This window comes from Malania oleifera, chromosome 8, assembly GCF_029873635.1.
Source record: "Malania oleifera isolate guangnan ecotype guangnan chromosome 8, ASM2987363v1, whole genome shotgun sequence".
NCBI classification, from domain to species: Eukaryota; Viridiplantae; Streptophyta; class Magnoliopsida; order Santalales; family Ximeniaceae; genus Malania; species Malania oleifera.
Window position 1 is genome coordinate 77,955,257 of NC_080424.1, and position 22,226 is coordinate 77,977,482.

General features: G+C 33.4%; 1 protein-coding gene across 1 annotated transcript; it reads right to left on the reverse strand.

Moving 5' to 3' along the window:
* Positions 1-10,366: 10,366 nt before the first annotated feature.
* LOC131162514 (pumilio homolog 12-like) lies at positions 10,367-16,403 on the reverse strand. Its single transcript, XM_058119098.1, has 5 exons — positions 15,107-16,403; positions 14,789-14,951; positions 11,838-12,001; positions 11,479-11,737; positions 10,367-11,004 (listed from the first exon to the last, which is right to left on the reverse strand). The coding sequence occupies exons 1-5, from the start codon at positions 15,988-15,990 to the stop codon at positions 10,879-10,881; spliced, it is 1,596 nt and encodes a 531-aa protein (XP_057975081.1). The 5' UTR covers positions 15,991-16,403; the 3' UTR covers positions 10,367-10,878.
* Positions 16,404-22,226: the final 5,823 nt, after the last annotated feature.

Sequence of the window (22,226 nt, forward strand, 5' to 3'; positions counted from 1 at the left end):
TGTAGAGAATTTCCCCTAGATCTTCATAGCGACTTCCAATCGTAGAATTAGGTGACGAATGGCGAGATATCAAAGAGAGAATGTGAGGAGTGTCATTTCTTAGAGAGAGAAAGTGAGAAAATAAGATTTCTTAATGAGTAAGATATGAAAAATCCTTTTTATAAGCCGTTGACTCGGCCAACCTTGTCGACGAAATGATGTCTTCGTCGATGAGTTACAGAAGAACGTTCATGGACAAAAGAAGGATTTCATCAATGAACCTTAAACCTAAAATTTCTGTCGTTCGGGATCTCTTCGTTGATGACACCTGAACTTCATCGATGATGCTTGAACTTTGTCAACGAACCACTGAAGGACCTTCGTCGATGAAAATAGGGGATTCGTCAACGAAACCTATTGTTTCCTTTTTAAAATTTTCCCTTTCTTCATTCCTTTGTTATTTTCCGTAAATAAATTTTCCAGGTCTCTACAGTGGTGCATTTAACTGATATGTTATGGTGTTGTATTTTTATTCATGTAAATTACAATATAATGTTGGCAGGACTGAGGAGTTTGTTATATTGTACGAGGTCGTTATATCGTCATTTATATAGATGGGGTAAGGCGTTGGCAGACATGAGGAGGTCGTCTTACTGTTTTACTATGAATAGGGCTATGTGTGTTGTGGCTGTGGAAGTGTGTGTGAAGTAAGAACGTGGGGGAAACGATGGGGAGGGATGCCCTGAGAACCACAAGTTGTAAATTAAATGTGCATTTTCAATTATGGGTGTGAGTGCATGAATGTGGATTGAATGTATGGTAAATGTGGACGTTCTGTGGTGTATGTGTGTGCAGATTTTATGGTATGAATGATGTTAAATGTGTGTGAGTATAGTTACAAGTGTCCTTACTGTTGCTGTTAATTAATAAACGAGTATATTTTGTATACACTAAAACTCATGTTGCCACACACTGATAATAATTTATTCCATCCTTACTGAGAAGTGTCTCACCCCAATATACAACTCATTTTTCAAGACCTTCGCGTTAATGGAAGAATTAGGGCTTGATGTGAGAAGTTAACATTCAATTGAGTTCTAGTTTTGTAATTAGAGTCCAATTATATCTTAATTTTAGAAATTGAGATACAATTGGAGTTCAGCTGGAGAATTTGGAGTTCAATTGGAGAATTGAGGTTCAAGTGGGCCTTAATTTGAGAATTTAGAATTCAAAGGGGTTTTGGTTGGAGTTTTTAAATCGAAATGGGAGCTAGATTCAATTTTTAGTGCTTGGTGTTAAATTGAGGGTCAAGTTTATTCATTGGGCGAATTGGGCCAAAATTGTAGGGAAATGTAGTCGTGATATTACAATTAGAAGTTGATTAGGCATAATTTGAAAGTTTTCGATGAAAATAAGGTCAATTGTGTGGTTGTGGCTTCAATTGAGTGCAATTCTAGGACAAATGAAGTTCGAAGCAATTGGGATGCTTGGGATTTAGAATTTCAATTTTGGTTTAGTGTGATATTTTACGGTCACAATTTTATTTGATGTGACAATTTAGGGCTTTAGAGGATTCAACATGGCTTAAGGTGACATTTTAGGGTTTTGATCTGAAGTGAAAGTTTAACTTGTTAAGGTTCTATTTGGTTTGAAGTAGAGGTTTAGGCCAATTTGTTTCTATGTAATAACCTAGAGTTTAGGGTTTTAGTTGAGCCCTTTTTTTTTTTTTAAATTTAAGGTGATGGTTTAGGGTTCAATGGAAGGATGTGATTTGGAGAAGGATGGCCCTTGGTGAAAAGGACCTCTCATTTTGCTTTCGATGTGATAAGTGAGACTTGTGAGTTAAAATGGACAAAACCTCCTACGAGCCACATAATAATTGACTTTTAAAATTGACTAGAAATATTTGGAGGTCTTAGAATATCACATCAATTGTGAGTTGAGAGAGACACTTGTTATTAAAGTTAAAACTCATCTTATTGACTTGAGGCGCCTAATATATGAGAATTATCATGTTAGATCGCCTAAACACGTCATGTCTAAAACAATTAGTCGTATCCTTAAATCTTTAAGTGTTATAAATGATCTAATTAATCTCCTTAGAACTCGATGAGAAATTTTGTTTAAAATAATGAGGGACCTCACCCCTAGTGTTATTTTGGCTTTGGAATATCATAACATGCCAATATCAAATAACCAAAAAAAGAGTTTTAGTAACCTTTGGGGGAAAAGTCATTTTCACAAGCTATCGAACAAAAAAGAAAAATTTGAGATGTCCATAGAGATTTAAAGTAATTGATATGTTCTATTAAGAAATTTATGACTTGTTTGATACATAAAAATAAAATATAGTATAATAAAATTAATTTTTATAATTTTTATTTTAGTGAATATAGACACACACAAAAAAAAAAAAAAAACACTTTAAAAGTGATACAAAAAGATATAAAATCTTTGTATAATAAATTATGGTCCGGAGATCAATATGATAAAGCTAGTAAGTCAATCAATCTGAATCGAGCGGCAAGCTGAATTAATGATAGAACTGATAATATTAACATATGTAATAATATATATTATTATCTCCATTAAAAAATAATATTAGACAAACTCTTATATAAATATTAGAAAAAAATGTTGGTTTAAATCACATATATTAGCATTAAAGTCAAAATCATCACCAATAACAATCTAAATAAGTTTTTTACTATTTTTTATTTTCTTAAGTATTTTAAATTTTAGTTAAAACAAAATTAAAATATTACTTTCAATCTCTTTTACAATAAATAGAAAATTAACCTGTATAAAATTGTTTCGTAACATATCTTACATTACATAAAAAAAACAAGATATTAGAAATTAGGAAATATGAATAGCTTTATTTGGGTCTATTTTGATTTCGTTGTTGTTTTCTTTTTTCTATTTTTTTTTCTCCACGGTGAAAAACCATGTTATAAAAATGTATTTGTTTAGGACTTGTTTGGTATCATTTCTGTTTTCTGTTTCTATTTCTCCACAGTGAAAAAAACATATTATAAAAACGTGTTTTTTTTTTTGTTGTTAGTTTTTTATTTCTCTTTCTAGTTTACAATTGTTTGCCAAAAAACTAAAAATTAGATTTTATGGTTTTCAATTGTATTGGCAACTTGTTTCCAGAAATTTTAATAACCAGAAAATAGTTTGTTTTTTAAATTATTCATTTTATACATTTTAAAATCAAAATAAAAATTAAATGATCATATGAGTTTAAGTATAATTAAAAAATGAATTTCAAAAAGTAATAATAAATCCAATTACAAAATACTTTTACCATTTTTCAATTATCGCATCTAATAAAATCTTTATTGTAAAGTAAATTTTGAAAGTACGACAATTAAGTAAAATAATTATAATAAAATTTATTTTTATTATGGTATTTTTTACAATGTGTATTATTTGTATTTTATTATGTTAATCATATTTTTATAATGTTTTGATTTAAATATGAAAAAAATAATTTTTTTAATTAATTTTTTAATTTGTATCAATTTTATAAATGTTAACCAAACAAATTGGTGCTTTCTAGTTTTTAGTTGCTATTTCCGATTTTTAGTTTTTGCTTATCTAATTTTTGGTAGCTATACCAAACGGCCCCTTAGATTATTGGTTTTCTGTTTCTATTTTTGGTTTTTAGTTATTTGTAAAAAAAAATTAAAAATCAAATTTTATAATTTTCAGTTATTTTAGCAACCTATTGTTACAAATTTTAATATCCATAAATGAATTTTTTGGATTAAATTATTTATTTTACATACTTTTTAATTAATATTAGAATAAAATGATTGTATGAATTTAAATTTAATTAAAATAAAAACTAACTCAAAATTTTTTTTACTTATTTTCAATTGTCATGTACAATAAAATTGTTGTTGTAAGTAAATTTTAAAAATATTAAAATTATGTAAAATAATTAAAATTTTTATTTTTATTATATTACTTTTTATTTATATTATTTTTCTATTTTATTAAGGTCATCATATTTTTATAATATATAGATAAACATTTTTAATTAAAATTTTAATTTGTTTTAATTTTAGAAATGCAGGTTGCTGATTTCTGATTTTTAGTTTTTGCTTTTGATTTTTAGTTTTTATTTTAATAATTTTTGAGAGTGACACTAAATGACCATGATATACCTCAAAATATCTACAATAATGATCTTCAATAATGCTGACTTAGTCATATCTTCAATAATGTGGGATTAATCAACCAACACAATAATGATCCTCAATAATGCTAAATTAATCATATTTTCAATAATCCTAGATTAATCAATCAGTATAATAATTCAACACAATAATTGTAATGCCCCAGAAAATTATATGCTTGAAAATATAAAAAAATAATAATAATAAAAATAGTAAATAAATAATATAATTTAATTTAATAATATATTATTATATTATAATATAATAAAGTATATGTTATATATATATATATAGGTTCAGGAAGTCAAGAGACTTCCTGAGAAATCCAGTGACGCCCCCCTGCAACCAATTTTCACTCTCTCTCTCTCTCTCTCTCCTCGTCTCTTCTCCCACTCTCCTTGATTTGATTGGCCTAACGAGCACGTCTCAATAGTCTCTTAGTTAGGCATCAGAGTGATCCTCGAGGGTACACCTCGGGTCTTCCAAGCCATTCTTATTTGTTTCCTTTCAAGTGGTCGTGATCAAAGAACGATTCCCAAACATCGTTCAATTTTTGGTAGCAACAATTGACGTCATCTGTAGAAATTTCTTAAGAGGTTTTCTTTTCCAAGCCTTGATCATGGCTACATCACACAATTTGAACTCAGAACCTATTATGGGTGACCAATCACCCCAATCCATACATTCCACACCAGTTGACAATTCTGACGTGACGAGAAGTGAGTTCCTTAAATTCCAGAAAAGGAAGGAAGACATGTTCAATATGATCATGCAGCAAAAAGGGGTCATAAGGAACTAGTCCCTCACCTTGACCGAGTAGAACCTGGGTCATATGGAGAGGTTGCAGTCCCACCAGAGATCGTTGATAAGATTATGATCCAACAAAGAAGGTTGAAGATGCAAATAACATGGGTGTCTATGAACAACAATCACACGAATTAAAAGAAAAATTCAAAAAAAAAAATGATCAATTGGAGAAAATGATGAAGGAAGCACGCAGCAACACATCCTTCGGAGAGTCCTCAATCAAATCTTCAAATCCACCTTTCACTAAAGAGGTAATTGATGTTCCCTTACCTAGATAGTTTAAAATGCAAAATATAGAAGGGTATGATGGCTTGTCTGATATTGTAGATCACTTAGACACCTTTAAAGTGTTGATCTAATTGTAATGCGCACCAGATACAATCATGTGTCAACCATTTGAAGCCACTTTAAAAGGGAATGCCAAAGCATGGTATCAAACCTTGAAGCCTGGCTCCATCGGATTTTTTTCTGAAATAGAGCAACAGTTCATCGGACATTTCATGAGCAATCGAAGGATAACAAAAACTTCGATTCATCTTAAAAGCCTTGTTCAAGGAGAATGGGAGACGCTAAAGAAATTCATACATCGTTTCGTCAATGCAACCCTGTAGATTCAAAAATTAGATCACGGAGTGGCAATAGCAGCCCTGACAACGACTCTACAACCAGAGGATTTCCTAAATTCTCCAAGGGAGAACTGATGACACGTGCCCAAAAATACATCAACCTATAAGAGGTGATGAACACAAGAAGGAGCCGAACCAACTTAAAAAGGAAGGGCCCAACAGATAAGCACCGCTCATGAGGCCCGAAGATCAACCCACTTGATGAGCACAATTTATGAGGAAAAACAAAGGTTAAGCACTGCTCAGTAGAATGGCTTAATAGATGAGCACCTCTCATGAGACCTAAAGACTAGCCCACTAGATGAGCACAACTCATGAGGCTTGAAGAATGGCCCAATTGATGAGCATAGCTCATGAGGCATGAAGACTGACCAAACAAATGATCACTGCTCATAAGGCCTGAAGACCAGCACACTTGATTAGCACGGCTCATAAGGCAAGACAAAGACTGAGCACTGCCCAGTAGAATGGCCCAATAAATGAGCATCGCTCATGAGGCTCGAAGACTAGCCCCTTGGATGAGCACAGCTCATGAGGCTTGAAAATTGGCCTAATTGATGAGCATAGCTCATGTGTCTTGAAAACTGGCCTAACATATGAGCATCGCTCATAAGGCCCGAAGACCAGCCCACTTGGTGAGCACAACTTATGAGGAAAAACAAAGACTGAGCACTGCTCAGCAAAATGGTCCAACAGATGAGCACCGCTCATGAGGCCCAAAGACCAACCCATTGGATGAGCACAACTTATGAGACTTGAAGACTGGCCCAATTGATGAGCATAACTCATGAGGCCTGAAGATTGACCAAACAGATGAGCACCACTCTTAAGGACCGAAAACTAGCCCACTTGATGAGCATAGCTCATAAGGCAAAATAAAGACTGAGCACTGTTCAGCAGAATGGCCCAACAGATGAGCACTGCTCATGAGGCCTGAAGATTAGCCCACTTGATGAGCATAGCTCATGAGGCCCGAAAATCAACCCACTTGGTGAGCATAGCTCAAAGGCTTGAAGATTGGCCCACTAAATGAGCACTACTTATGAGGCCCGAAGTTCAGTCTACTTGATGAATACAACTCATGAGACTTAAAGACTGGCCTAATAGATGAGCACTGCTCAGAGACCCAAAGACCAGCTCACTTGATGAGCACAGCTCATGAGGCAAAACAAAGACTGAGCACTGCTCTTTGAAAAATCGGCCCAACTAATGAACACTACTCATGAGGCTTAAAAGTTGCTCAGATTGGTAATAATCCAACCAAAAAATCTATTTGGATTGGTTAAAAATCTAACCAAAAAGATTGCTCAGATTGTTGAAAGACAACAAAATAAATGCTTGGCTCATTAAAAAAAAAAAAGTCGAATAGCTGATTAGATCAATGATCAGACCAAACAATCGTCAAAAAATGGCTCGGCAAAAGCTCTTTAGCTCAGATGAAGCTGAAATATGAAGAATCAGATTCAAAAATAAAAGGCATAAAAGATTTTAAAGTCTTCGAAAGTTGGAAACAAGTTTCAAAAATTCGAAACCAGAGGGGGGGCAACTCATATACCTCAAAATACCTACAATAATGATCTTCAATAATGCTGAATTAATCATATCTTCAATAATGCTTGATTAATCAACTAGCACAATAATTCAACGCAATAATGTTCCTCAATAATGTTGAATTAATCATATCTTCAATAATGATGGATTAATCGTATCTTCAATAATGATGGATTAATCAATCAGTACAATAATTCAACACAATCACGATCCTAAAAAATGCTAGATTAATCAATCAGCACAATTATTTAGTACAATAATGATCATCAATCAATTATTAATCAACTTTCACGACTATAAAAGGAGACTTGGAGAAGAGGTAACCATCTCACTCATACTCATTCTTTCTATTGTTGCAATTCAAAACCTCTCAATAGTCCCTTACTTAGGCATTGGAGTGATCCTCCGGAGTACACCCTGAGTCCTCCAAGTCATTCTTATTTGTTTCTTTTCAGGTGGTCGTGATCAAGGAACGATTCCCGAAGATCGTTTGATTTTTGGCAGCAACAGACCACTTAGCTAACAAACCATATAAATGACAGGTGAGATCTTCCCTTATTAAATCAATCCTATTTTCCAATTAAGCCAAACCCTCCCCTCCCCTCCCCGATCTAGGGGTGTTCAACAACCCGACCAACCCATCCAATCTAACCAATCCAAACCAAGCTCACCAAAAAAATTAATTTTGAATGATTTATGGGTTGGTTGGCAATTTAACATTTTTCATAACCCAACTGTATGGATCGATTTGCAAGTTTAGTGTCCACCCGACCCAACTTGACTCACTTCTAAAGGATGTGTGTAAGAAAAAAAAAATTGATAAGAACCATTGATTACATGTGACCTATGAAAGAATACAAAGGATGAAATTTTTTTTCTTTAAGTAATGTCTATGGATATGATGTTTTGATACTTATGAACGATAATGGACAAATTTTGCATTTTATAGTTTAATGTAGTTGATAGAATGCGTGTTAGACAATAAACATAATATTTCTTTGATTACTTTCATAATCTTCTTCATATCATGTTATCAGTGCAAAATTGAAAATTATAAATTATCATATTATTAAATTGATATTATCTATTTTTTAATATAAGAAATCTACTATTTAATATATTTAACTTGAATGAGGCTAGCGTAAGTACTAGTACTTTCAATATAACATATGTTATTATATTTGGTAAAATTGTCTCAAATATTTTTGTGTTCCTTTTTCTTTTCTACTTTAACTGTAAACAAGTTAAACCGCCGACCTGATACAACCTACTTGATAATATCAATCAAACCTACCTAAACCAATTCAAATAATACCTTCAATGGCTTGACTTATAATTGGATTTTCATCAAAATAACAAGAATTAGAATTTTAAGCCCAAACCAACCCAACTCGTCTCATGAACACCCCTTCCCCCAACACCTCTCTCTAAACAACAAAAAAAAAAATAACAATTTATTTTCTCAGTCACAAAATAAGTTAATCCAATCCAAAATCTCAAAGCACCAAAATCATACACATGGAGCCACCACATGTTACGAAGAAATTTTGCTTGCCTCACAGTTATAGTTCCTTTATTTAATTGCCAAGACAATGATTAACACATTAGAAAGAGCAGTTTCGTAATAATTTTTAAGAACATTGTTCATTACAAGTGAGAGTTTAAACAACATTATTTTTTTTTTTTGTTTGGAGAGAGAGAGAGAGAGAGGTTAAAATAATTATTTTATGGGATAAAATTTAAAATTAAATCACAAACTATGTTAAAAATAGAAATATGAGAAGAATAAAATTTAAATTAATATTAAACTAAATATAAATATAAAATAGGAAAAGAAATGTAAAGTTGGATCAAAGAGGAGTCAAGAGAAGATTAATAAAAAATAGAAAATAAATTTAATTTTTTTTCATGTGAATCCCATTATTGCATATCGCATATAATTAAATAATTGAGCTTTGGCCTCTTAGGTCATTGCCAACCATAAAATAGAGGGGGTTCTAATCCCTTGAGAAAGAAAGTGTGGGGGTTTAGGGTTTAAGAATAAGAGATGCCTTCTCCTTTAGGCACATTGTAAATAGCCACATTATTATAAATCTTTTTTTGACATAAAGGGGGAAGAAAAAAGTAATGAAGATTTTACCATGGGAAGTGAGTCCTCCCAAGTGGGAAGCATGAATTAAGGAATTTTGAAATTAAACATTTTAATCACACATTCATTTCTATACATTTATATTAATTATATTCAAACTAAAATAAAAATTATTTTCTTATTAAAAAAAATATTGGCAACAAGTACGACAAAAAAGTAAAACCTTTTATAAAGTAACTAATAACAAATAAGAAGTGTTGTGAAAGGCACTCAAGGACTATGCGCAAGAAGTAAATAATAAGAAAACAATAATTTAATGTTTATTCGGTTTTCTGTTGTTGTTTTCTATTTTCTATTTTCATTTCAACATAATGAAGAAAACAAATAATAAAAATGCAGTTATTTAGGGTATCAGTTTTTCATTTCTGTTAGCGATTTTCAATTGTTTATAAAACAACTAAAAACCAAAATTTATAATTTTTAGATGTTTTGACAACATATTACAAGAAATTTCAATATTTAGAAATATTTCTTTTGAATTAAATCATTTATTTTATACACTTTAAAATAAAAATAAATATACACATAAATTTTTAAATAATAATAAAAATTCAATTATAAAATATTCTGAATAATTTTCAATTATCATGTCCAATAAAATTTTTATCGTAAAGTAAAATTTGAAAATGTAACAACTAAATAAAATAATTAAAATCATTTTTATTTTTTATTAAAGTATTTTTTTAATGAGTATTGCTCTATAATTTTATTATTTTAATCACATTTTTAATAATATTATTTAATTTAAAGATGAAAATAAATATTTTTAAATTAAAATTTTAATTTATTTAAATTTAGCGAGCATAACAACAAAAATTCGGAATATCTTTTTGTCAGCATACAAATTATGTTATCGTGGACAAATTTCAATAAGCTGTGGCCAAATCTCTAACATGTGGAGGGGCGAGGGACCACATTGGAACTCTCTTTTAGCGACGCATTCACCGTCGTTAAAAATTTTACAAAACGTACCACATGCATAAAAAGAAAATTTCTTTCCTTATTTCTCTAATTTATAAAACCTCATGGCAGCATTCAAGCGGCATCGCGGGACTGATTGCCAACACTTTGGGAGAAACCTTCTGGTTTTTTATTTTCACTTTCAAAATCAGTCCCCATTTTGAAACAAAAGCTCACTCAATACTGCACAACAACGTCAAAATAGTTGAAGGCATTAACCATGAAGTGCTTAATCTCTACAGTGCTCAAGTTGCACGGCAACAACAGTGGGAAAGACTTCAGAAAATGTACAGATATTAAGAAGACAGTGTTTCAACTTTGACCCAACCCCTGTGCAGCAGCTGCAGATTATTCGCCTTCACCGACTCTTGCAGCAACCTATTCTTTCATTCTGGGAAAACCCCGACACGACATCAATGGAGAGGACTACAAAACTATGAACACTCTAAATTATACTGTCAGTAAGACATCATCCTAACAACAACTAAGATAATCTTTAAAGAAGGCACAACAGACAAGCTAGAAAACAACATTTTCACTCCACCTAACCTAAAGAGCGTTGAGAAGTTTTTTGATTCAAGTTAACCCCCACCCCCCTCCTCCCTTTTACTTCGTTACTTCAGCATATGTATTGCAGCTGCTTCCGCTTCTCGAACCAAGCTAGGACCTTTTTCCCATATAGATTGTTGCGCATAGATGAGTAATGCACTCGAACAAGATTCTGTAGAGCATTTGAAACGAATCCCTGCAGTTGCAGCGATAAAAATAAAGGTTATGACTCGGTAACGTGGACAAAGAAAAAGATAGGAAGCCGTAAGCTGCAATTACTGCAGTGAAAAATAACAATAGTAAATGGAAAAATTGTAGTGAAGCCGCACATAGCAGCCGTGCAAAGCAATATCCCACTTCAATATGTTTTTGATAACAGCAATATCTTAGTCTACCACAACCGCATTAAAATATAGATGACCTCATTTGATTGGATCCATTTGCTGCTCTGGTAAGAAATTTAGACCTAGTTATTTTTTGTTTTGCATAGTTTCCATAAATTTTTCAGTAGATTAGGAAATTAGATTTCCATGTTAGTCCTCTCAGGTAGGTTTGAAAACCAAACATAGACCTATTTGACCAAGACAGGTTGACAGGGTCGGGTCATTCCTAGCTGTTTCAGGCATCGCTTGACAAACAGGCACACATGGGCTAACATGGATGAACTAACCTCTGACACGGATAATGCAGTCTGAATAACATAGTTTCCAAAAGGATCAAGCAGCAACATCGAGACATTTGGACTTCTGAGCAACTCAAGAATAATCTGTTCAGATTGCTCTCTTCTTGATTCTAGCAGACACTTCTCCACAACATTACTACCATATTTATTGCAGGAGAGAGACGCATAACTCCCTTTAAGCTGTCTCAGAAGATTCGTAATTACTCTTGCTATCTTCATTTCAAGTAGATATTGCACAACATAGTTCCTAGAAGAAAATAAAAAATAATTGAACCATAATAAGCTCAGATTGCAGCAGCACATGAATTTTAGAAGTAGAGCAACAGTTTAGTTTTACAAAAACAAACCCATAACGATCTTCTGCCAGTGGTAGTGCATTTACTGTTATCTCAGCCACTAGATGCTCTCTGCATTCCCCCTGTGAGTGCTCAATGCATGACTGCAGCACACAACACCCACTTTTATCTGTTGCAATTGCAAAAGAATTATCTGCTACCTCATTTAGAAGATGCTGCCAAAGAGGATCCAGTGTTAGATAACTTACAAATCGAGAAGCCAAATTTATTGGTGGCACATAAAATACTAATGAAGATTGGATCCCAGAACTGCTTCCAGTAATACTCCTATTAGCACAGTGTCCAGCAACACTCAGAAATAATTGCTGATTGGAAACTCTTCAGTTCTCCTATGGAGAAACTTTATTTGTTTACTAATTTCTTTTGCTCTATGGTGATGAGCTACATACGATGGCTCATGTATCCATATTATGCAAATATGTCTATAAGACAACACATACTGAATGTGATCATAATATGATACAACATCAGTTACAAGTACACAAACATTCCCATGTTTTCATTGTTTAGATGAACAGATTTGGAGCCTATTGCTTACCTTATATCACTGCAGTGTGAAAACTGAATCTAGCAGATTGATCATTTCAGTTAGCATGTATGAAAACATACATAAATAACATGAACATAAACATGCAAAGGGGTAGAAAACTGGAAGCTATTTTAACGTCTTCATGTCAAAGACAAAAAATGGTTTAACCGTGTGAAATTTAGACTCCGCCCAATTAAGAAGTCTCCAATTTAAACCTGCACATCTTATCCTGACCATTTACAACTACTTTTGTCAAATTTAGCTCTAAACACTTAAAACTAAATTTAATAATGAAAAAATTTCAATTATAAATAATAAGATGTTGACATTAAAAAGAATGTCAAGAATATATTCTTAAACACACTGTATGTTGTACTAAAAATAGCCTAACATAAATTCTCAAACTTAATAGAAATGGGTTTAGAAAGAGCAAGCCAAAGCTGAACCTTCAGTTAGGCACATCAAAAACTAGAGATGACAGATTTTACTTTGAGAAATTTCTCATCTTGTGAATCAAGTTCTTTGCATCAAAAGGTTCCTGAAACGCAACTAATTACAACAGCAATAGTAAAGCATAAAAAAAATAGAAATGCTGTACTTTAAATTTCATAGATAGAGTACATTCCTTAATTCATTAACTACGGCAATTTTTTTACCCGTATATCAAGCTCAGTTTGTACATATCCTAAAACCAAAGAATATTGTCCAAGCACGAGCTAGGTTTTTCAGGATCATGTGCATATACCATACGAATGCTTATCCTTTCAACAGTGGGAGTGTTTACAATTATTTTAAGTTGGTAAAGTTCTTACTACCAACAACAAGCAAGGATGAAGCTTAAGATCAGCAGACCTACTAAATAACACAACTAAACACTCAACATGTGCCCGCCAAAAAGTGAATTGGAAGCGGTCAACCGTGTTTTATATTGCTTCTTGAGGCCAAAGATCATCATCCAGACTAGACTCTTACTTGGACATTCATTATCAGTACACCCACAATGTCACATTCAATTTCTAGCAACTGTTAAAGCTTTCACTTGCTCATTCGTTGGTCAGAGAAACAAGAATTCAGTCACATGACATAAAGTCATTCATGTCAGACATTTAATGTGACGATTTGGAAGGGTGACTAGCACATTCAAAACTCATACTACTTGGTTTTTATCCTAAACTTCCTTTGTTTTCCCAGTCCAACCATAAGAATTTCAAAGCACCATTAAAGGTGACTCTTAACAAAGTTCTGACAAAAATAATTCTACTATGAACTGTTAGAGCCTTTTATTGAAGAAGGGGAATAGTCAAACAGCATGCTTAATGGGTAGACAAATCTTAAAGCAACAATTATCGTCTTTATATTTCAAAGTTAAAATAGATTTGATACGAAAACTCCTCACTAGCTGTTTTTCAGAATACAGCATTAGGGCCTTGAAATAAGCATAATCAATTTCATATTGTAAAAATAAAATAAAGTAATAAAATAGTTAACATCATAAAATCAGTTTAGTCCATGGGTAAATAATAAGAAGAAATAACACTTTAGTCCAACACAAATTGATCCCACCTGATCTCAAGGGGAATAAGATGCTAAAATAATAGAAGCTAAATGGTTATCATAATACTTTGAAAAATGCATTGGTGGAAAAGAAAGATAAAAGCATTTTCGGGCCTCCGGATACTAATTAGATGAATTTATTGTTGTGGAAAAGTTCAAAGCTGCATTTCAAAGAAACTTCTGTGGTGCCACTGAAAAGTGGCATCAAGAAGCAGCCAACACAATGCAGCTTTCTCAAAATGCAGGGACAAATTCAAAAGCATAATGGCATGATGTGTATCTTATTTTATCTCAAACTGCAGGCCTCCACCCTAGCCCCATGATTTGGAGCTCAGAGTCCAGCTCCACACGTGCACCTTGGAATTGGGTTTGAATACAATGCAATATAAAGCTGTACTGAGTTTCATTCAAACCCACACAAACCAAATTCCCAGGCCTGAAATCTATGATCTCAAACAAAGTTAAGGGTTTGCCAAGACCAGCTAAACAAAAAAAATAAAAATAAAATAAAAATTTAAAAAAATTTAAAAAATAAAATAAAACATTTCAAGTTATCATTCAAACGATTCTATGACAGAATCAATATTAAATAACCTCTGAGCAGATTGACAAAGTTAACAATGATTAGAACAAATATCATAATGCCTCAATTTATCAGTCAGCATAGAAGTTTGACCAAATCCTACGCCGTATAAGCAGATGAAAAGGAAGAGTCATCACTAATTGAAACAGAAAAAGAAACAAAGAAACAGATTCAACAGGAAAATCCTCTTCTAAATTCAGCACAATATCCTCAAATGCTGCAACAGAATTAGGGGGGAAAATCTTGCACAGCCAATGAACAGAAACGAACAATAACCTTATTGTCTTCATAGTTGAAGCGCTCCAAGCAATGCTTGATCACATGATGGCCATTATTATCCTTGGACAAAGAGAGAGCACTGCGGCTTAGAACAGACATAACTAAGGAGATTTGTGGCTTTGTGGTGAGACGATCCAATAGTTTTTGCACGGCACGAGTCCTGCCAGAAGGGGAAAAAATGACTATTTCAATACAATCCAAAACCCAACTTGCCCTTGCTTTGAATTTGGAAATAAAAAAGCTTATAAATACATATGATTTGATGGCATCTTTTGAAATAATTTATAAGAACAGTGAAGGGATGAATTGACGTACCCATGCATGTTTAGACAAATAGCGACAAGTTGAAAATCGTTCCTCGTCAGCGAGAGAACAATCCGAGTCCTCTGTTCATCACTGCACACCTCCACCAGCCTCTGGAAAAGATAATTCCCAAATGGGTCCACCATCAAGATGCTCACATAATCAATAACCTCCGAGAAAATCATCTCAATTTCGTCATCCTTTATATCATCGAATTTCGTCTGCAGAAATCGGCATCCGTATTGATCCATGGCTAACGGAACTATTTGTCCCTGCAAATCCTTCAATAGCAAGTAATCTAATCCCAAATCCTGTGCCATTAGACGACCAGGATGGTGATTAGAGGAGCTGTTACTAGTTCTTTCTTCCGAGATCAAACCATCAAAAAGCCCAATTGGGTCTGGGTCACTCAGTAACTCATTGGGGATCGAACCCAACACATAACCATCCCAGCTCTCAAAATCAGACCTCACCATTAATGGGTACCGCCCATAATCCGGCAACCCCGTGTTCTCAAAAGTACCGACGCCGTCGTCGCGCAAGCTCGAGCTCTGCAGCTCACCATTCGTTTGTCTCTTTCCATGTAAGGAAAGAGGCAAGAGAGCTCGATCGCCGATTGAGTAACCCAAGGCAGGGGTTTCGAGCACCGACTCGCCGCCATTAACGCCGCCGTGGCGGCTCGGCAGAGTGTACGAAGGCCCGCGAGGATAGGCCGAAAGATCGAGCCGGGCAAAAGAGGCCTCTAGGGTTTGGTCAGAATGGGTTTCGAAAAGCAGGGGCCTTTGCACCGCAGTTCCCGGCTGCGGGAGGCGGCGACCACCGCCGTCCGCCGAAGACACGGGCCACGAGGCAGTGATTTGCGCGGCGAGTTTTTCCTTTTTGATTCTTTTCTCCATCGTAACGGCGAAAGGGTCTAGAATCGGAGGAAAGGGGTAGAAACAGAGAAAGAGAGAGAGAGAGAGAGAGAGAGAAAGAAAGTGGGGGAGGGGGAGGGGAGGGGAAGAGCCGAAGAGGAGAGGGTTTAGGGTGGGGTTTTTAAGAGGGCAGTGGAGAGATTTTCGGCATTATAATGACACAGAGGATTCTAAAATTCCAAGGAAGGAGAAGAAAAAGGGAGGGAGGTGAAATTTAGGAGAAGGTTTCGGGTGCTTTTGGGATTTAGAATTTTGGGAATTGAGATGAAAATTGAAACTGAAATTGAAATTGGAAGCGTAGTCTTGAGCCTTGACTCAGTGACTGATGAGATGAGGGAGACTCTCTCTCTCTCCCCTCCGTTAGAGTGAGAGAGAGAGACAGAAAAACAGAGCAAGGAGCGACTCTGCATGCAATTTATGGAAACTTTTCATGGGAGAGATTTGGTAGGACGCGCCGAGGACGACTACGCGGCGCCTGCCACCCTCCGGGTAGTGATCCCCTGCAGTCGGGTACACCTGGTCCCGCTTTGACTCGTTGACTGCCTATCATCGTCAATCTACGGACGGTGTGTGGACTCTTCGACCCTAACGGCCTCACTTTTTTCCGTCAAATTCGAATTCAAGAATCAAGATTCCATAACCTCTTCCCCGAATTTTTTTTTTCTTTCTTTTATTTTAAAATATTTTATTTTATTTTATTTAAAAAATTTGGTGCAACTTGTAACAGCATTATCTAGTAAAATTGATTTGAATACCAACATTTATTTTTATCAAGCTAGTAATAAAGATGAATTTTAAAATGATCCGCCAACTTAAACATTTTGAATTTGATTTTATTAGGTTTACAATAGAATTACGAAATTCAAACTTTACTCATCAGGTTGTCAAAGTGTCGCTCAAATTCAGAGTTTAGTTATAAACTAAATTGAACCGAATGGATCATAAGTCAATTTATCTCATTTACAATGGTAACTAATGAATTTATGGTTAAGTGACTTTATTAAAAAATTTATAGGTTTAAATATAATTTCGAAATAGGAAAGCTCGCCCCCTTAGCTTTTTCATTTCGGGTTGAAGGTCATATCGAGCTATATCTAGGGGAAAGCCATTGACATTCCCATGTTGTGAAAACATAAAAACTTTCCTTAAGATTTCGAATAATTTTTATCATAAGCTAATTTTAGGTTTTGAATTTATTTTTTGTAAATTCAAAAATTTGATTCATTAACTAAATTCTTAAACTTTAACATATAAAATAATTTTACACCATAATTTTTTGCATTGAAGAAGAATGAAATTTCGTTCATGTCCTTAGCTTGTCCGACATGTACGGTAGGCCAAGCATAGGACAATCCTATTTTGATCTAGTTCGTTTCTATAAAATAAATTTTAAAAAATAAAATCAGATACTCATATTAATTGTCATTGATAAATTTGGTTTCATTAATAATTTTTGTTTAATTGAAGAAGAATTTAGTTCAACTAATAAATTTAATTTTTTTTAAAGATTAATCTTGATTTGATATCTTTTGTTTTCAAAATTAGAAAATTTAGCAAAAATTAAATTTTGTTGGCTCATAATATATCTCTATTTAAATACCTTGAGATAATTTATGAGTACTTGTACAGTTAACAAAGAAGGTGTTTAATTTTTCTAGCGGCAAATAATACGTTGCTAGAATAGATATATCTAGAAATACAAAATTATGAAAAAGATAATATAAATTATTTAGGTAAATAATAGGTTAAGGTGTGATAGTCCCTTTTTCTTAAATTAAATTTTGCTGATACAATAGATTGGTAGTGATTGAAATTAAAATTTCAATAGCTAAAAAGTTTTGGGAAAGCTATACATTTTGTTGGTTGAAATGAATGGTATTCAAAGATAGTGCTATAGCATAGTGTTTGTCGAGAGGATTGGTCCGGGAGAGTATGAAGTGTTGTGTTTGTAAGTCGTTGTTTAGCTTATTGATATTATAGATAATAAAATACATTAAAATTAAATGAATAATAAAACTTCCGAATTAAATTTCAGTTTCTTCCAAAAGCTTTGAAGACAAAATAAAATAATTTAAACGAACATTAAATGTTAGACTTAAATAGCTTCTATGTTTTCATTTTAAAAGGTCACTACTTTCCCTCCATTAGTTGAATTTTTGATTAAAAATCTTTAAAAACGAAAAAAGAAGTTAGGTAGAACCAAAATGGGCTCAAAAATTTCATGTGCACGAGACAAGACAAGTAGGGTGGGGCAAGCACATATGCAATGCAACCAAGCTTTACTACTCAAACCGAAGGCCCTTTTTGCACTAGCATTTTTAGGGCAACTTTTTGCACTTACAATTACGTTAAGTACGTGAAAAAAAGTATGTAAAAAAATTAGTGTTGTGGTTTTGGACTTCATTGAGATTTTAGATCCCTTTCTTGGTAGCAATGTTCTCAAGTTACTCCTATGTTATTCATTTTCTTGATACTCTTTAACCTTCACAATAATAGAAGTTGTAAAAGACGATGGCTAATTGATAATGGTAACTGTTGACTAGTAGAGGTGCAAATGAATCGGCTTGTTCATAAGCTACTCAATGCTTGACTCAACAATGGCTCACTCAAACTTGTTTATCAAGTTAGATGAGTTGAACTCGAACTTATATTTTAAGTTCGTTAATTAAACGAGGCAAGCTCAAGCTAAGGCATACTCGAGTCAATGTGATAACCAACACTTTGACATTGCTGCCTTGTGTTATGACAACTGGTGACTTGTGAGTACATTTTCACATTTTATCCTTGTCTTGATTAGGGGATTGAAAAAAAAAAAAGCGTGCCCAATTACTGTAGATAGTGTTAGCTATAATGATGTTGTTGCAAGGCTATTGAAGGTGAACCTCTACCAAAATAAGCTTCCTATTGATGACAAATGGTTTCATGTACGTTATTGTGCACATAATTTAAACATTTTGGTACAAGATGTGTTCTTCTGAAGTCAAACATATCATAGCTTATGTGTGTGAAAGTGTAATATAAGTGAAACTTTTAGTTGGTCATCCTTGGATGTTTAGTGATGTTGCTAAACAACTACAATTGTCTAGAAGGAAGCTTATTTTGGATGTTTGTACTCGATGAATACAATTTATGATATGCTATCAATAGCATTAGGGTCTAAACATGTTTTCCCTTGATATCAACAAAAAGAACCAACTTGTTGCACCTTGCCTAGCCAATTGCTCCTTTCTTGAAGAGTTTTCTAAAGCCACTCGTATCATTTTTGGTAGTGAATATCTAAACTCCAAACTTGTTCCTTATTGAGCTTTGAAAAATAAAGAAACATTTGGATAAGGAATTGATGGCTGAGGAGGGTTTCATGTGAGCAATGGCAAACATTAATAAATATTGAGCAGATTGCAACTTTTAATTTCTATTGTTGTTGTTTTGGGTCCAAGGAATAAGATTAAGTTGATTAAGTGGTGTCTTTTTAGGATCTACTCGTAAACTGAATCTACAATTCACATTCAAACTATTCATAAGACATTGTACATTCTTTATGATGAGTATGTTGCTTCTCATAAAAAACAAACAATGTTCATATGATAGATCAAGTTTGAAGTGGGAATGATGCTTCTACTTCTAACACTAGTGGGAAAGGATAATCTTGAGGAAGGGCACAATTTGATAACTTTATAAGAGTGTCAATATAGTTGAACACGTGAAATCAGAGTTAAATGTATATCTCTAAGAAAATGTTTTATAAATGGAGGTGGAGGATCCTCATCTGATGCTTTAGAATGGTAAAAAGTGAATAATTTGAAGTCTTTAATGCTATCAAGAATGACATGTGAAATATCGTCCATTTCAATCTCAACTGTAGTTTCAAAAGTAGTTATTAGTGCTAAGGGTAGAGTCATTGGACATCTTTAAAAGTTGAAATAGTTCAAATTTTACTTTGTGGGGAAGATTAGTATTGAGATTTTTATGATATAAAAAGAAAGCAAAAGGTAAATATAATTCTTTATTTCTAGTTATTTTCTTTGATACATAATTATATTACGACCAATGATTTGACGTTTTGTTTTGTAAGACAAGAAGGGTATCAAGGAGATTCTACTACGTAGAAGTATCTGTACTTTCATATCATCTTTGCCAATGTTTAATTAATTTGGAGGTTAATTGTGAATTATCGACTTACAATAATTTGTTACTAACTTGTGATTTATAATAAAAAGTTGGTTCAACATGTATTTATTTATTTTTTAATTATGGTTATGTGCATATCTTATAATATTTTCATTTATGTTAATTGGAAAAAAAATGAAGTATGAGAATTAGACAAGAAACTAATGCACCTTGACTTAATTAGCAAAGAACATCTAATCATTTATTTTCAGTGGCTGATTGCTCTAATTAAACCACAATTTATACATGTGTGTGTGTGTGTGAACATTGTAATATAATATATGAGAACATTGTAAAGAGTTCAAATTCCATTAATTAACTTGTTATTCACTTAAGTGTGATTAGATCACTTAATTACTACTAATCAGTTGTTCCCTGAACAAATCCTAAGTATAAGAAATTAGTAGTTGTAGTCTACGTGATTAGAATCGGGTTTGTGAGTAGAACTGTGCATAGGGACAATACTAATGCTTTTTACACACTAGTTCTAAATAATTGTAATTAACCATAGTTATCTCAAATTTAATTAAAATGACATCCAATTTACTCTTGTTTATTCAAATATTGTAGGGTGTGTTGTAACGACCTACCTATTTTATCGTAATTTTTTTTAATAACATTTAACATAATAATCTCGATATTCTGTTCAGTTGATGAAACATAATCAACCTGGACCCATGGGTACCAGGGATATACCTGAAATATATCTCTGATACTAAGCAGCGGAAAACGTAAAATCATATACATATCAAATCATCCAACCAACTCAATACCAGAGTTTTACTAAAACTGGTATATACATATACACATCCCAAAATGGCCAAAAAGTGCCCTAGGGTCACAACCCAAAAATCCATCAGACCCTAACATAACGACTTACCCTTCTGACAGTGTAGAACAGTCAACCTCTAACACTATAGAACTCTATCCGCTCTTTTATCTGGGGCTCCTAAAATGTTTATATAGTTGGGGTGAGACACCTCTTAGTAAGGGAAATAAACTAATATCAGTATGTGGCAACATGAGTATTTTCGTGTTATACATATTACAATACACAAATCATATCTAATTAAAACATAATTTAACATAACATGGTATAATATACTGAGTTTCTATACATGAAATCATCATTTATAACTGTACATGAAATAACACCCTGGATGGATAGCTGGCTGGTGTCATGTCTTACCCCCACATGACTAGGTTGTGCGGCCCGAAGGTGGGACCTAGTAATGGCTGGCCGGCCACGTTAGATCAACATAAATCTGTAAGTACGATGAGTTTGCCGCTCCTGGTCCGGATGCCAAAGGGATGCCTGCACTATTATAAACCACATCGACTATCGATCTCTCACAGTCCCTTATGACATGTGGTAGCACTAACATATACATGATTGGGATCATATAGCTACGGTATCGTACTTCGTAAAAGACTAAACCAAACCATCCGGGTTCTGATAACATATTGTAGATCTCAAATGATGATACATAGCTGTTTCAAAATAATATTTGTCAAAACAATATTTTCATGAATTTTCACATATCATAATGTATAAACCACGACCCTTACGCCGACATAGTAAAACATGAAAATCACGGCCCTTACGCCGGCATAGCATATCGTAAAACCCATGCCCTTTACGCCGGTATATCATATAAAACCACAGCCTTTACGCCGGCATATCATATAATGTAAAATCACGGCCCTTATACCGGCATATATTTTAACATACATGGTTTGAAATCTCTGTACTGTTTCAATACCATACTTTAAACATAATTCCCGTATCGTTTTTAATATCTTCCTTAAAACAGTAATAACATGCTGATTCTGAAAACATAATATTCTGATATTACATAAAATCATATAATTTCATACTCATGTCACAAAAAAATAAATATTGTTCAATTCGTAAAATCTGCACAAAATCTTATTCCCTACTAAATTGTATTAAGATAATTTTCCTGTTAACAATAGTATTTCCAAACTCAGTTCTATTAGATAATTTCCTTGAAAATAAAAGCCGAATATTAATAAATAATTTCATGGAA